Source organism: Scardinius erythrophthalmus (assembly GCF_964197995.2).
Source record: "Scardinius erythrophthalmus genome assembly, chromosome: 18".
Classification (NCBI taxonomy): Eukaryota; Metazoa; Chordata; class Actinopteri; order Cypriniformes; family Leuciscidae; genus Scardinius; species Scardinius erythrophthalmus.
In genome coordinates, this window is record NC_138238.1 from 2185698 (window position 1) to 2198197 (window position 12500).

Consider the following 12500-nt stretch of genomic DNA (forward strand, 5'->3'; position numbering starts at 1 on the left):
TTTATTAGGGCTGGGTAAAAAAATATCGATTTCTCGATTTTAATCGATTCTCATTTTTGTGAACCGATATCGATTCTTAAATCCCAAGAATCGATTAGTCATCCTGTTTTCAGTTGATGAATGAATGGAACATTGTAGCGCATCCCATCCAATAAATCACAATAATCTTTGTGCTTTGCCACTATTGATGTGAAACAAAGTGTCAGATTTGAAATTACGTCCATTTTCTTATGAAATTCAAAAACATAAATGCCGCTTTGGCGCTGTGGCGTGAGATCGCTCAAGAGAAGCACGTGATCTTCTCTTCCGCCTTAATAATATCAGTTAAAGCGTGAAATAAACATGAATGAGCATCTGAAAGTGTTAAAAGATAGAGTACAACTTATCGAAATCCGTATCATGTGACATGGAATCGCTCAATCAGTGTTTCAGCCGTGGAAAGACGTCATTAAAACAGCTTGTAAACAATGTCATGTAATGTCACATTTACCTCAGAAAAACCATGTGACCATAAACTCGAGAAAAATTAACTCTAGAGAGGAGCATTTTGCTATATCAATACTGAATCGAATCGGAATCGAATTGCAAGCTTGTGAATCGAAATCGAATCGAATTGTGAAATTTGTCTCAATACCCAGCCCTATCATTTATGTAAGTAAGGAGAGCAAAATAAAGTAAACTGTGACACATTATACCCAAAATTCTTCATACAGTGACTATCAGTAAAATTAATAAAAATTAGGGACCAAAACTGATTCAGACACTTTGAGCTGATCATGTTTTGCTGAAGTGTGTTTTGTCTTTAATTGCTAATGCTCTTTTCACACACAGACTGAACAAAATGAAGCATTGCTTGGTGATTGGTTGAGCTAAACTGGTATTATCTAATTGTGTAGTTAAATTTAACAGCTGACAGATATTCAACATAATTCATGTGTGAGACAGTCTAACAGAAGGACGGACAAAACCAGTCAAATATCAGCTGAGTTCTTGTCATATTTTATTACCATTTTACAACCGATAGCGAATAAACTGTGATAATGTGAGAAATGTTGAAGGTGTCTGAATAAATTTTGGTTTGACTGTATGTGTGCCGCTAGTTTACCTCTTTAATACTGAAACTACATGTGATAATATTTTATTTTCTGAGCACTGATGTACAATGTCTATCCCAGCATCCTCGCCGCCTCCTGCACACCCGGAGAAGCATGTGATGAGTGAGAAACTGGAGACGGTGATCTTCCAACTCAGACAGGTGACCCGTGAACGAGACGACCTGCGCAAAAGACTGGCCCTCTCCTCACCCGGCACCACCTTTGACGACTGCAGGTACGGGAACGCATCGGGAACTGTAAACGAGACCCAGCAGGGTGACTGTCACTGAGCTGGAGATTTCAGATCTTCAGTCTCTAAACACTGTGACCCCGCCAGACAGTTCGTCTTTTCCTATCCGTATGAGTGCGTGAGATTGGACAGAGTGCTTTATGTGTATAAATAAAGTATGTTTACTTTCATTACTATTTCATAAATAAGGCTTTTAACTCTTTTTTTTGTGTGTGTGTGTGTTTCTCTTCACCTGAATGCTGATAGACGTTGATAAAACACACACTGAGGTTTTCTGTGTGTGTGATCTCACTGAAACATCCCAATCAGACCTGTATATGACAACTAATGAATGATTACCCAGATCATTTCGCACAGTGTTGACCGCATGTGTCTGTGTGTCTGTAGACCGAGCGTGAAGCCGGGTCACGATTACGAGCGTCTGAAGCTCCAGTGCATGAAGGCCATGTCAGATCTACAGTCTCTCCAGAACCAGCACACCAAGACCCTGAAGAGATGTGAAGAGGCCGTGAGAGACGCCGATTACTACCAGTGAGATCTACACACATACATTTGCCCCATAGAGTTGATTTTCAAGGGCTTTTATTTTATTTTTATACCTTTTATGAGGGCAATTTAGTTCCAACCATATATACTTGAGCTGCACGATTCTGGTTAAATTCAGAATCACAATTTTATTTTTTTATTTTTTCAAACAGAGATTCTCCCACGATTCTGATCTAAACAAAATAATTTATGACAAAATGTTTATTGCTGCAGTCTTTTTAAAATGTTTAATTGATCTGAATTAATTGCTTAAAAAAAATGGGTTGAATGAAAGATTCAATGACTCAAATGACCCAAATTCCGTTTTTTCCATTTTAATTTTTGGGAATTCAGTTTTTTTTTTTACCCTTTACTGTTATTTTAGTCGTAAAAAGAGTGTTTTTAATGTTAATGATTAAAATGTACACAAATAAAATAGGAATGAGGTAACAAACAAAATTCTCATTTTAAGAGATGTTAAATGTGGTTTGGTTTGTTTACATTAGTGAATGTATTAGGCTAACTAACATGAATCACGAGCAATACATTTGTTACTGTATTTATTAATCTTTGTTAATCTTAGTTAAAGGGTTAGTTCACCCAAAAATGAAAATTCTGTCAGTAATTACTCACCCTCATGTTGTTCCAACCGCGTAAGACCTTCGTTCATCTTCGGAACACAAATTAAGATATTTTTGATGAAATCTGAGCCATGTTTCACTCCTCCATAGGCTTCTATGTGACCGAAACTTGCTGGCCCAGAAAAGTTATTAAAGAGATCGTTAATATAGTCCAAGTGACTCCAGTGGCTCAATCTTAAGTATATCAAGCGACGAGAATACTTTCTGTGCGCAAAAACAAATAAAAATAACGACTTTATTCCACTTTTCATTTCCTTCTCTCTGGGCCTCTAGTTGGTTCGCGTAGTCTTTTTGCGCACAATGCGTAGCGCGTCTGTGTTACACGTCACCACGTAGGCTCACTATTGGCCGACGCCGGTCATGTGTGTGTTGCGTGATGACGTGCAACACAGACGCGCAGCGCAAAAACACTACGAGGCCCAGAGAGAAGGAAATGAAAAGTGGAATAAAGTCGTTATTTTTGTTTGTTTTTGCGCACAAAAAGTATTCTCGTCGCATGATAAACTTAATGTAGTGCCACTGTAGTTACTTGGACTATTTTAACGATGTTTTAATAACTATTCTGGGCCGGTGAGTTTCGGTCACACTGGAAGCCTATGGAGGAGTCAAAATTCTGTCAGATTTCATCAAAAATATCTTAATTTGTGTTCCGAAGATGAACGAAAGACTTACATGGTTGGAACAACATGAGGGTGAGTAATTACTGACAGAATTTTCATTTTTGGGTGAACTAACCCTTTAACCCTAACCCTGTATTTTTATTATGTTACTTCACACAGTGCATTAAGCTAACTAATGTTAACAAATACAACTTTTCATTTAAATAATGTAGGCTACTAAATGGTGAAATTAACATTAATAAAGATTAATAAATGCTGTAGAAGTGCAGTTTATTAATAGTTAAATGTTAACTGATCTAGTTAACTAGAGTTTAATAAATGGAACCTTATTGTAAAGTGTTACCGATTTTGTTATACACCGAACCGATTCAGTGTTGGACAGATCAGTTGTTTTAACCATTCTTAGGACATTTTTTGAATGATTCCATGACTAATAAATTTAAGTCACTTGTCGCCACCTACTGGTGTAACGATGTAATGATACAATCATTTTTTAATAGACACAGGTGAGGCGTTGTCATTTAGGAATGATATTGCGTAGGTGTTTTTATCGAGATTGCGATCTTCTAATGGTTAATCGTGCAGCTCTGATATATACTTTTTATTTAATTAATTTTTAAATTTTTAAAAAAAATGTCTTGTGGTCAACCAATATATCAGCCAATATTTTGTATTTTTGTTCTAACCATATATAATTTGAATTTAACTAATCGCATTTAATTATTTGTTTTTAATTTTAATTAATTATTACATTTTTGTAAATTTTGATTTGAAAACTCAGTGTGACAGCAGGATGTGCTCATTAGCGTGATGTGGAAGGCTTTGATTGGCTGCCGTGAGTCAAGGCAACATCTGGTGCTAAAGCAAACACACGGCACAGATTCGATATTTTCATCTGAGATTAGCCCAATAATTTAGTTTCATTCATTTTCCCTTTAATATTATCTTACATTTCTGATTTGTTGAATTGAATTGTATTTTGTGCGTGTGCAAATGCAAGCCGAACATTTACAGGACGGCCAGTTAGTGTATACATGTGCCCTGAATATGATTTAGGATTTTCTTTGAAACCATTTTTACTCAGGAATTGCTTGTAAATTTCAGAAATTATTACAAAGATATGGCTTGTAACAAATTGAAATTTAAACGTGAAATTTTGAAGTAGAAAACCTGAAACCAATAATCTTTGTTTTATCAACTTTGAAAAATCTTTTTATTTTAATTTGATTTATAACAGTTTTTATACAAACAGATCAAAGTCTCATAAAATGTATACAAAAAGTATGTTATACATAAAATAAACAAACAAAGGAGAAAAAAAGGACCCCCCCCCCACCCGAACCCGCACCAGGTACAGTGAAAATATACACCTTAAAGCCATCCTTAATCAAACTTAAACAAAACATTAACAATGGAGTAAAGGGATAAAAGTGAAGTTATCCATATTACATGTGTGCCCAAACATATTTCATGAAAATCATTATTTACAGTGTGTTGTTACTGGGAAGCGAACCCAAGACCTAGTGCCATGAAAGTCTAAAAGTCCATTGTCTTCATTTGATCTGGTGCATTTAACTGTCCGATAAAATAAACATTAACATTCATTTTGATGTTCTGTTCACTGATGCGTCGGTTGAAGTTAATGTCCGGGTGGATCAGTAACGCGTGCGTCTCTCTCGGTCTCTCAGTACTCTTCACGGACGTGTGGTTGGTGAACAGACCCAGCTGCGGGACGAGATGGAGGCGGTGAAGCAGAACTACTCGCAGCTCCTACAGCAACACTCGCAGCTGCAGCAAACCTGTGACGAACTGCACCGGATACACGACAGCGACCAGCGAGAGGCGGCGGACATGCGCCTGCTGCAGCAACAGGTACACATCACACGTGTACAGACACAACTCAGGATATTCAATCATGTATATATGCATCTATATAACAAAACTGGAATATAGTAATACTTAGTGATATATTTCAATTAAAAAAATGGCATACAGAGACTTACATGAACATGGCACACATGTTCTGGAATGGCTTGCCAATGGAGATTAGATCTACGGAGTCTTTGTCTGTTTTTTAAGTCTCTTTTAAAAAGGTATTTGTATAAATGTGCTTTTACTACTTAGTATTTAAGTATTTATTATTATATAAATAGTATTATAATATATATTTATATATATATTGATTTTTAAATTATATTTAAGTATTTATATATGTGTAAAATAAGTATAATAATAATAAAAAAACATAAGAATCTAAATACTTCACAAAGTAGTAAAAGCACATTTACACAAATACGTTTTTAAGAAACTTAAAATCAGACTGATTGACTTTATGTATTATGTTCTTGGTTTTATATTTTGTAATGCTCTTGTCTTTTTGCCTTTTGTGAAGCACTTTGTGCTAAGAGGCTTTAAAAGTGCTATATAAGTAAAGTTATTATTGTTATTATGAACATTTGAGTCATATCTCTTAAATGATGTGTTTTAAATTGATTTATTTAATTAATCAGCTAATTCACGAATGTGAATTGAACTTGCAAACAGATTAAATTAGAGATGCTGTTAAATAATTTCTGTTGTGATGTTGCAAAGGTGCGAGACAATAAAGAATAACTAAATTAGTCTGACACGCTCCTTAATGGCTAAATAAAAATCATATTAAATTATCACCTCATAACCTGCAAATTATCTTGTTAATATCTGTTATGTGTTCCAGTGACTAACATGTTCTATAACTAGAATAAATATCACATTCAACTGATGTATAAGATAATTGCTACTGTATTTAAATAGTTTCATTGGAATAATGTGATTCTGTGGCGCCACCAGCTGGTGTAATGATGCATTTTGTCATCTCTCACTCCTCACCACAGAATAATCCTCTTATATATTTGTAGTTAATCCTCAAAATTGAGTCAAGTCAGTGATTTGGTTATGGGTTCAACTTCTCCTCAATCGTGCTGAGCTGAATGTGGTTTCTCTTTCTCTTGCTGTAGGTCATGAGGGAGAACGGCTCCTCAGACCTGCTGAATAAACTTTACGACACGGCCTTAAACAAGCTGGAGGGGACGAAGAAAGAGTACGATGCGCTGAGGAAACGATACAACGAGAAAACGGCGAGTCACAACGCCGATCTGAGCCGCCTGGAGCAGATGGAGGAGGAGAACAGACGTCTGCAGAAACAGCTGGACGTTCTGTTGAAGCAGAGAGACTCTGCGCTTCACTTCCAGCATCAGTACAGCGGATCCGTCAGGAGGTACAACCACACACTAGAGTTGCAAACCAGTCACTTATGAGCTCCCGTTTCTGTTAGGCTCGCTAGGTTTTAAAAGGGACCTATTATGCTCTTGATATTGTTTTTGGGCTCTACTAGAATAGGTTTTCATGTTTAAATGTTCAGTAAATACATTTTTACCATATTTGACTGCTCCTCTTTTCCCAGTCTGTCAGTAACGCTCTGTTTAGTTCCTGTCTCTATGAAGCCCCTCCTTCTGAAAAGCACACTGTGCTCTGATTGGTCGGTTGGAGCAGTGTGTTGTGATTGGTCGAGCGCTTCGAGTGTGTTTGGGAAATGTCCCGCCCCTTACCATAACCGCCAGTTTAACACACTACTAACTAACTCAACCAGGCCCCGCCCCTTTATTCTGCGCATGAATTATTATAATGAAGAATATTGTGACGTGTTCCCGGAAGAAACTCAAGACTACAATGGAGGCGTTTCAGGAGTTCAGAAACACTGACACTGATATAGAGAAGAACTCCCGAAACCTTTCTCATGCTCAAACACCGACATTACACACTCAAGAAAGATGAACATGGTGAAATATGAATCTCTTTCAGGTTTGAGAGTCTCCAGCAGGAGCTGAATAAGATGTCGGCTCAGAACGAGGAGCTGCAGAGAGAAACTGACCGTCTTCAGATGGAGAACACGCGCTATAAGACCCTGCAGCTGAAGGCGGTGAAAGACGGCGAGAAGCTGAAGGAGGAGAGAGACTCCGTGTTAAACGAGTACAGGCTGATCATGAGCGAGAGAGATCAGGTCATCAAGGAGGTGGATAAGCTGCAGACCGGCCTGGAGGCGGCCGAGGCCAAACTCAAGAACACGTCTGGCGAGAGGAGGGTTGCCAGCGACGAGATCGAGGCTCTGAGACAGGTCAAACACACACAACTACTAAAGACAACATTTAAAGTAAATATGAAATGTTCACAAACCGTTTGACTTGCGTAATCGTGTATTGTGTGTGAGCGAGACGAGGCAATAATCAAACATGCTCCGTTTCATTATTTACTTTTTTTTGGTAGATATTTACACATTTGTCTCCTCCAGTTTTTTTTTATTGATTATAAACCCAAATAAGAGTGTAAACAGTGACAAAAAGCATAGATAAACATAATGTGTACCAATATTAATAAACAAATACAAACAAACAGCAAAAACAAATAACATATTAAACAAACAAACCACAGTCAAAATCAAAAGTCAGTTGTTTATGACATTTGTAATACAACAATCAGAAAGCAAATCAAACTGTCCTAATTAGGACTGGTTAAGAAATTACTCTCTTTAATATACTGAAGATTGAACTCCACAACTTCCAAACCTTATTTGAACACTTCTTTAGGGAAAAGTTAAGTTAATAAAATAAAGAACATCTGATGCTTTAGCCAATGAGAATGTGAAGGGCACATTTTGGACTTCCAGTTGACCAATATGTGTCTCCTAGCCAGCAGAACGACAAAGGCAACTGGATCTATAATTAAAGTCTGATTCATTTTAGCTAAACTGTTCATTCAGAAGATTCATTTAAAAGACTCACTGATGCATTTGAATCATCAATCAAAAGTGTTTCAATTGAAGAAATAAAATGAACCCTAAAGAACCTCTAAAGACTCAACATTGCCTTTTTGTCATGCAGAATTTATTACTGATGGTTTGACCTTTGTTGTGTATGCAGGAACTGAACTCCGCTCTGCTGGACCGGGACCGGGCGATCCGGGAGAAGACGGAGCTGCTGGAGAAGTACTGTCACGAGGTGCAGGACAAGGTGGAGACGCAGAAGGAGCTGAGCCAGGCCTGTAAGGACATCGAGATGGTGCGAGAGGAGCGCGACGTGGCCCGTAAGGAGCGGACGGAGGCCATTATCCAAAGAGACCAGCTCCTGAGAGAGTATTACCAGGCCAGACAGGTACATGTCCTGTGTTCAGACCACCTCTGGACTTATAGAGTTATATCATTTCATTGATGTTAAAACCAGGGTTTGAAATTAACTTTTTCACTCACCCGCCAATTTGGCTGCTAAATTTTTATCATCCTTTTCACCAAAAATGTGTTGAACAGATCAATACAATACAAAGAACATCAAAACAATGTAGGATGTTGGGAAATAACAATATCTTTTCTGTTAACCAAATGCTTTTTAATCTTCGCAATTGCTTCAATGCAAGTGAACAAGCGCACTGTTATGTGATGCGTAGTGACGTGTGTGTTCAAGTAAGCCAGATATGAGCAGATTCTGCGCAGTACGCTGTATTTATTAAATCATGACTCACGAGTATTTGCGCTAAATCTGCGCAGATTTGTCTTACACGAACTTCTCCAGCAAAGTGAGTAAACATCATAAGTAACACTGCAAATTGGCTGATTTGACAGCGTTACCCGTCACAGTTGATTTTTATCTGCATTTGGCGGGTGTTAATTTCAAATCCTGGCTCTCTCACTGCAGAAGCAGGACAGTGCAACGCTGGACATCGAGCGCGTCAGTAAGGAGCTGGAGGTTCTGAGGAAACAGTGCGAGGCCGTGTCGGAGGAGCTCCAGGAGGCTGTGCAGGAGGCAGAGGTGGCGAAATGCAGGAGAGATTGGGCCTTTCAGGAGAGAGACAAGATCGTAGCAGAGAGAGAGAGCATACGGTGAGCAGATGCTACCAAAAACCCTTTTATACCTTTAATTCTGTTATACATGTGATGTGATTCAGTTCGAGTGTGAAAAATGTGCCTGTATAATTGTTAAAACCCATCCAATTACATATTTTCAAATCCAACAAGGAAATTATAAACAGATGTGACAGTGTGTAAACAGTATGGAGCTAAAATGGTGTCAAAATCATATATTTTAATATATTTGTCTGAGTCAAAGCATTGAGCAAGGTGTATTGTGATTTGCCGGACTAGGGAACAAAGTCTTAAAACACACACACACACACACACACACACACACACACACACACACACACACACACACACACACACTCACGAAGATTTGCAAATGCAGTTTCAACAATCAATTTGTACAAGATTGTATTTATAAATTGTGATTTGCATTTGTGAATCTGTAAATTTGGTTCTGCATTTGCAGATCGTATTTTGTGAATGTGAATTATTTTATTTGTGAATCATGTTTTGAATGTTAGATTTGAGACTATTTTAGCTCCATAAAACATTGGCTAAAGCTGATTATTGCTATGTTTCTCTGTGTGTGTATCAGGACGTTGTGCGATAACCTGCGACGCGAGAGGGACCGAGCTGTTAGCGATCTCGCCGATGCTCTGAGAAACCTCGACGACCTGCGGAAACAAAAGAACGACGCAGTGCGAGAACTGAAGGAGCTCAAGTGAGTCTCAGGAACACACTATCACATCAGGGAATCTACAGTTTGTGTGTTCTGTTGATGATTCACAAGCTTCTGCATGTGAACGACACGGTTTCCTACTGAATCTACAGCACCACGGCAAAAGAAATCAACAAGTGCGACCAAAGCGATAAAAATGACTCTTAATCTTTTGAATAGAATGAAAGAATGAATCTTGAATCATTCTCAGACCCTCTGCTATCAGGTTGGAGTAAATGATGATGTAATTTAGGTGAAGTATTCCTAAAATGCGTTTCAGGGAATGCATGGAGGAGCAGCTGGAGAAGGAGGCACGGTTTCGCCAACTGATGGCCCACAATTCTCACGACTCGGCTATCGATACGGACTCGCTGGAGTGGGAAACGGAGACGGTGGAGTTTGAGAGGAGTGCGGTATGAAGCTTTGACGATCCTCCAAAACTATTAAAAGCGTCTTTGTTAATTGACATAAAGCTGAAATATAAGTATTAACCAAGAGTTTCAACACATCACCATCTGTAATCTGTCGTATAGGACGACATGGACTTGAGTGCTTTTGGTTTTGATATTGCCGAGGGGGTGAGCGACTCGTATCTACCCGGGGATTATGGGATATTCGTGAGCAAGGTGGACAAAGGAAGTATTGCGGAGGGCAGGTTAAGGTGGGTGAGCTCGGTGTTCTTGGTCTTCTGTGAAACATTCGTGTTCGCTTCTAACCATCGTTTATTCGTCCCGCAGAGTGAATGACTGGTTGTTGAAGATAAATGATGTGGATCTTGCCAATAAGGACCGGAAGCAGGTCATAAAGGTGGTGTTCAGTGGAGGCGGGGTCATCAACATGGTGGTGCGCAGGAGGAAGTCTCTTGGAGGAAGGATGGTCACCTCTGTTCATCTTACACTGGCAGGGCATAAAGGTCATATCATGGGTCTTAGCCTCTCAGTTGGTCAAGCAGATAAACTACCGTCATCATCACAGTGGCTCTCTGTCTCTGTCCTGCAGATTGTGGCGTTGGGTTGGAGAGTGGCATGTTCGTATCGTCTGTTTCTCCAGGCAGTCCTGCAGCCAGGGATGGTTCGGTGTGTCCGGGCGATCGGGTTCTCAATGTGAGTCCACTAGTTCAATATCCGTTTGATCAGCACTAGTTTTTCTGTTGTATATCAATTCAGTCTCAAACTAAAGTATGACCCCAATTGTGTAAATCAGTGGAAAAAATGAGTCCCTGTTTAGTCAAGAGCAGTGAGTATTTTATAGTTTGATTATCATTAAGAACACAGACAGCCGCAGGAATATTAGGCTGCTGTCACTTTAAGAAATAATGCACAGATCCAATACACTGATACTGATACACATGCCTTGTCTTTCTCAACTGTTTACACTCCCTTAAAGGAATAGTTCAGTTAAAAAAATGAAATTTCTGTCATCATTTACTCTCCTTCCTCTTGTTTTAAACCTGTATGAATTTCTTTCTTCTGCTGAACACAGTCGTATGGGTCATACAAGTTTGATCCATGCTTTTTTGCTTAAACGTGAAGCCCCAACTTTATGCATGTTTTGGAAGATTGTTAAACATATTTTATTAGATTGTCCTGGACTTAATACAAGTAGAATGCTCTTTTATGAAGTTACCTCGCTTAAGGGCTTTAGTAAGATTATGCCTGGAAAGGTTTTGGATTTACCATATGTTCATTTAAAAAATCTTGTATAATATGACTTGCAGTTTTTGTTTGTTTGGTTTTTATTGTATTTATATGATATTTGTATTTTTGTAATAGAATTTTTGCCATGAAAATAGCTTTGAATGCTGATATGGCTCTAAATATAACAATCTGAATCTGCTGAACACAAAGGAAGATATTTTGAAGAATGTCGGTAACCAAACAGTTTATGGACCCCATTGACTTCCATACTAGGAAGAAAAATAATATTCCTTTAAGGCAAAACTATGTGTACTAGTATACTCGTCTAGACAGGCATGTTGACATAATTTTGTGAGAAATTGTCCGTTCAAGCAAGAAGACGTGAAAGAGAAATCAATTCATTTATTCGCACGCTGCACTCCGGATTGGTGAGCACACAAAACTTCTCACACATCGAGTACCAAATTGAGCTCTTTTTTGCATCTTCTTGAATAACAAGGATTAAAAACACGTGCAAATGATAAACATTCAAGACAATGATCGGCCCAATCGGGACCGTGACAGTTCTGTCATCTCTTGGCCATCGGGCAGTCCTCGTTGTCGAGCCCTGCATAAAATCGTGAAGCTCTGATTGGTAGATGGAGCAGAGGTTAATTTGCATGTATCCTGGCTCATTAGAGTAAACACAGGCATGTACAGTGCTCTGCATAAGTTTAGACACCCATGCTAAAGTTGACTAAAAAGAGGAATAAAAAATCATCTTTTGGAAATTGAACTTAATGCCTTAATTTAAAAAATTAGGAAAAATCCAACCTTTAAGGACACCCATTTTCTTTGTGAATGAATAATGTATCGTAAATAAATAAATGTTCTTCCTTAAAATACAGGGTGCATAAGTTTGGACACCCCTATGTTAAATTCCCATAGAGGCAGGCAGATTTTTATTTTTAAGTATTTTTTATTTATTTATTTTTTAGGATACTATGCATCCTGATAAAGTTCCCTTGGCCTTTGGAATTAAAATAGCCCCACATCATCATCACATAGCCTTCACCATACCTAGAGATTGGCATGGAGTACTTTCCATAAGATCATCTCTCAATGCAAATCAAACTAGCTATTAGGCTA

General features: G+C 38.4%; 1 protein-coding gene across 4 annotated transcripts in view; it reads left to right on the forward strand.

Moving 5' to 3' along the window:
• Window positions 1-12500, forward strand: part of dlg5b.1 (discs, large homolog 5b, tandem duplicate 1) — a 64381-nt gene that overhangs the window by 16436 nt on the left and 35445 nt on the right. For 2 of the 4 annotated variants that reach the window (XM_081393610.1, XM_081393612.1), the window contains exons 3-14: window positions 1176-1329; window positions 1732-1875; window positions 4819-5002; window positions 6127-6386; window positions 6971-7319; window positions 8086-8316; window positions 8854-9038; window positions 9613-9738; window positions 10016-10148; window positions 10269-10396; window positions 10473-10648; window positions 10735-10838. In XM_081393610.1, coding sequence (XP_081249736.1) covers window positions 1176-1329; window positions 1732-1875; window positions 4819-5002; window positions 6127-6386; window positions 6971-7319; window positions 8086-8316; window positions 8854-9038; window positions 9613-9738; window positions 10016-10148; window positions 10269-10396; window positions 10473-10648; window positions 10735-10838 — 2174 coding nt within the window. The remainder of the gene's footprint in view (window positions 1-1175; window positions 1330-1731; window positions 1876-4818; window positions 5003-6126; window positions 6387-6970; window positions 7320-8085; window positions 8317-8853; window positions 9039-9612; window positions 9739-10015; window positions 10149-10268; window positions 10397-10472; window positions 10649-10734; window positions 10839-12500) is intronic. The other 2 variants (XM_081393611.1, XM_081393613.1) reach the window with 1 other exon arrangement.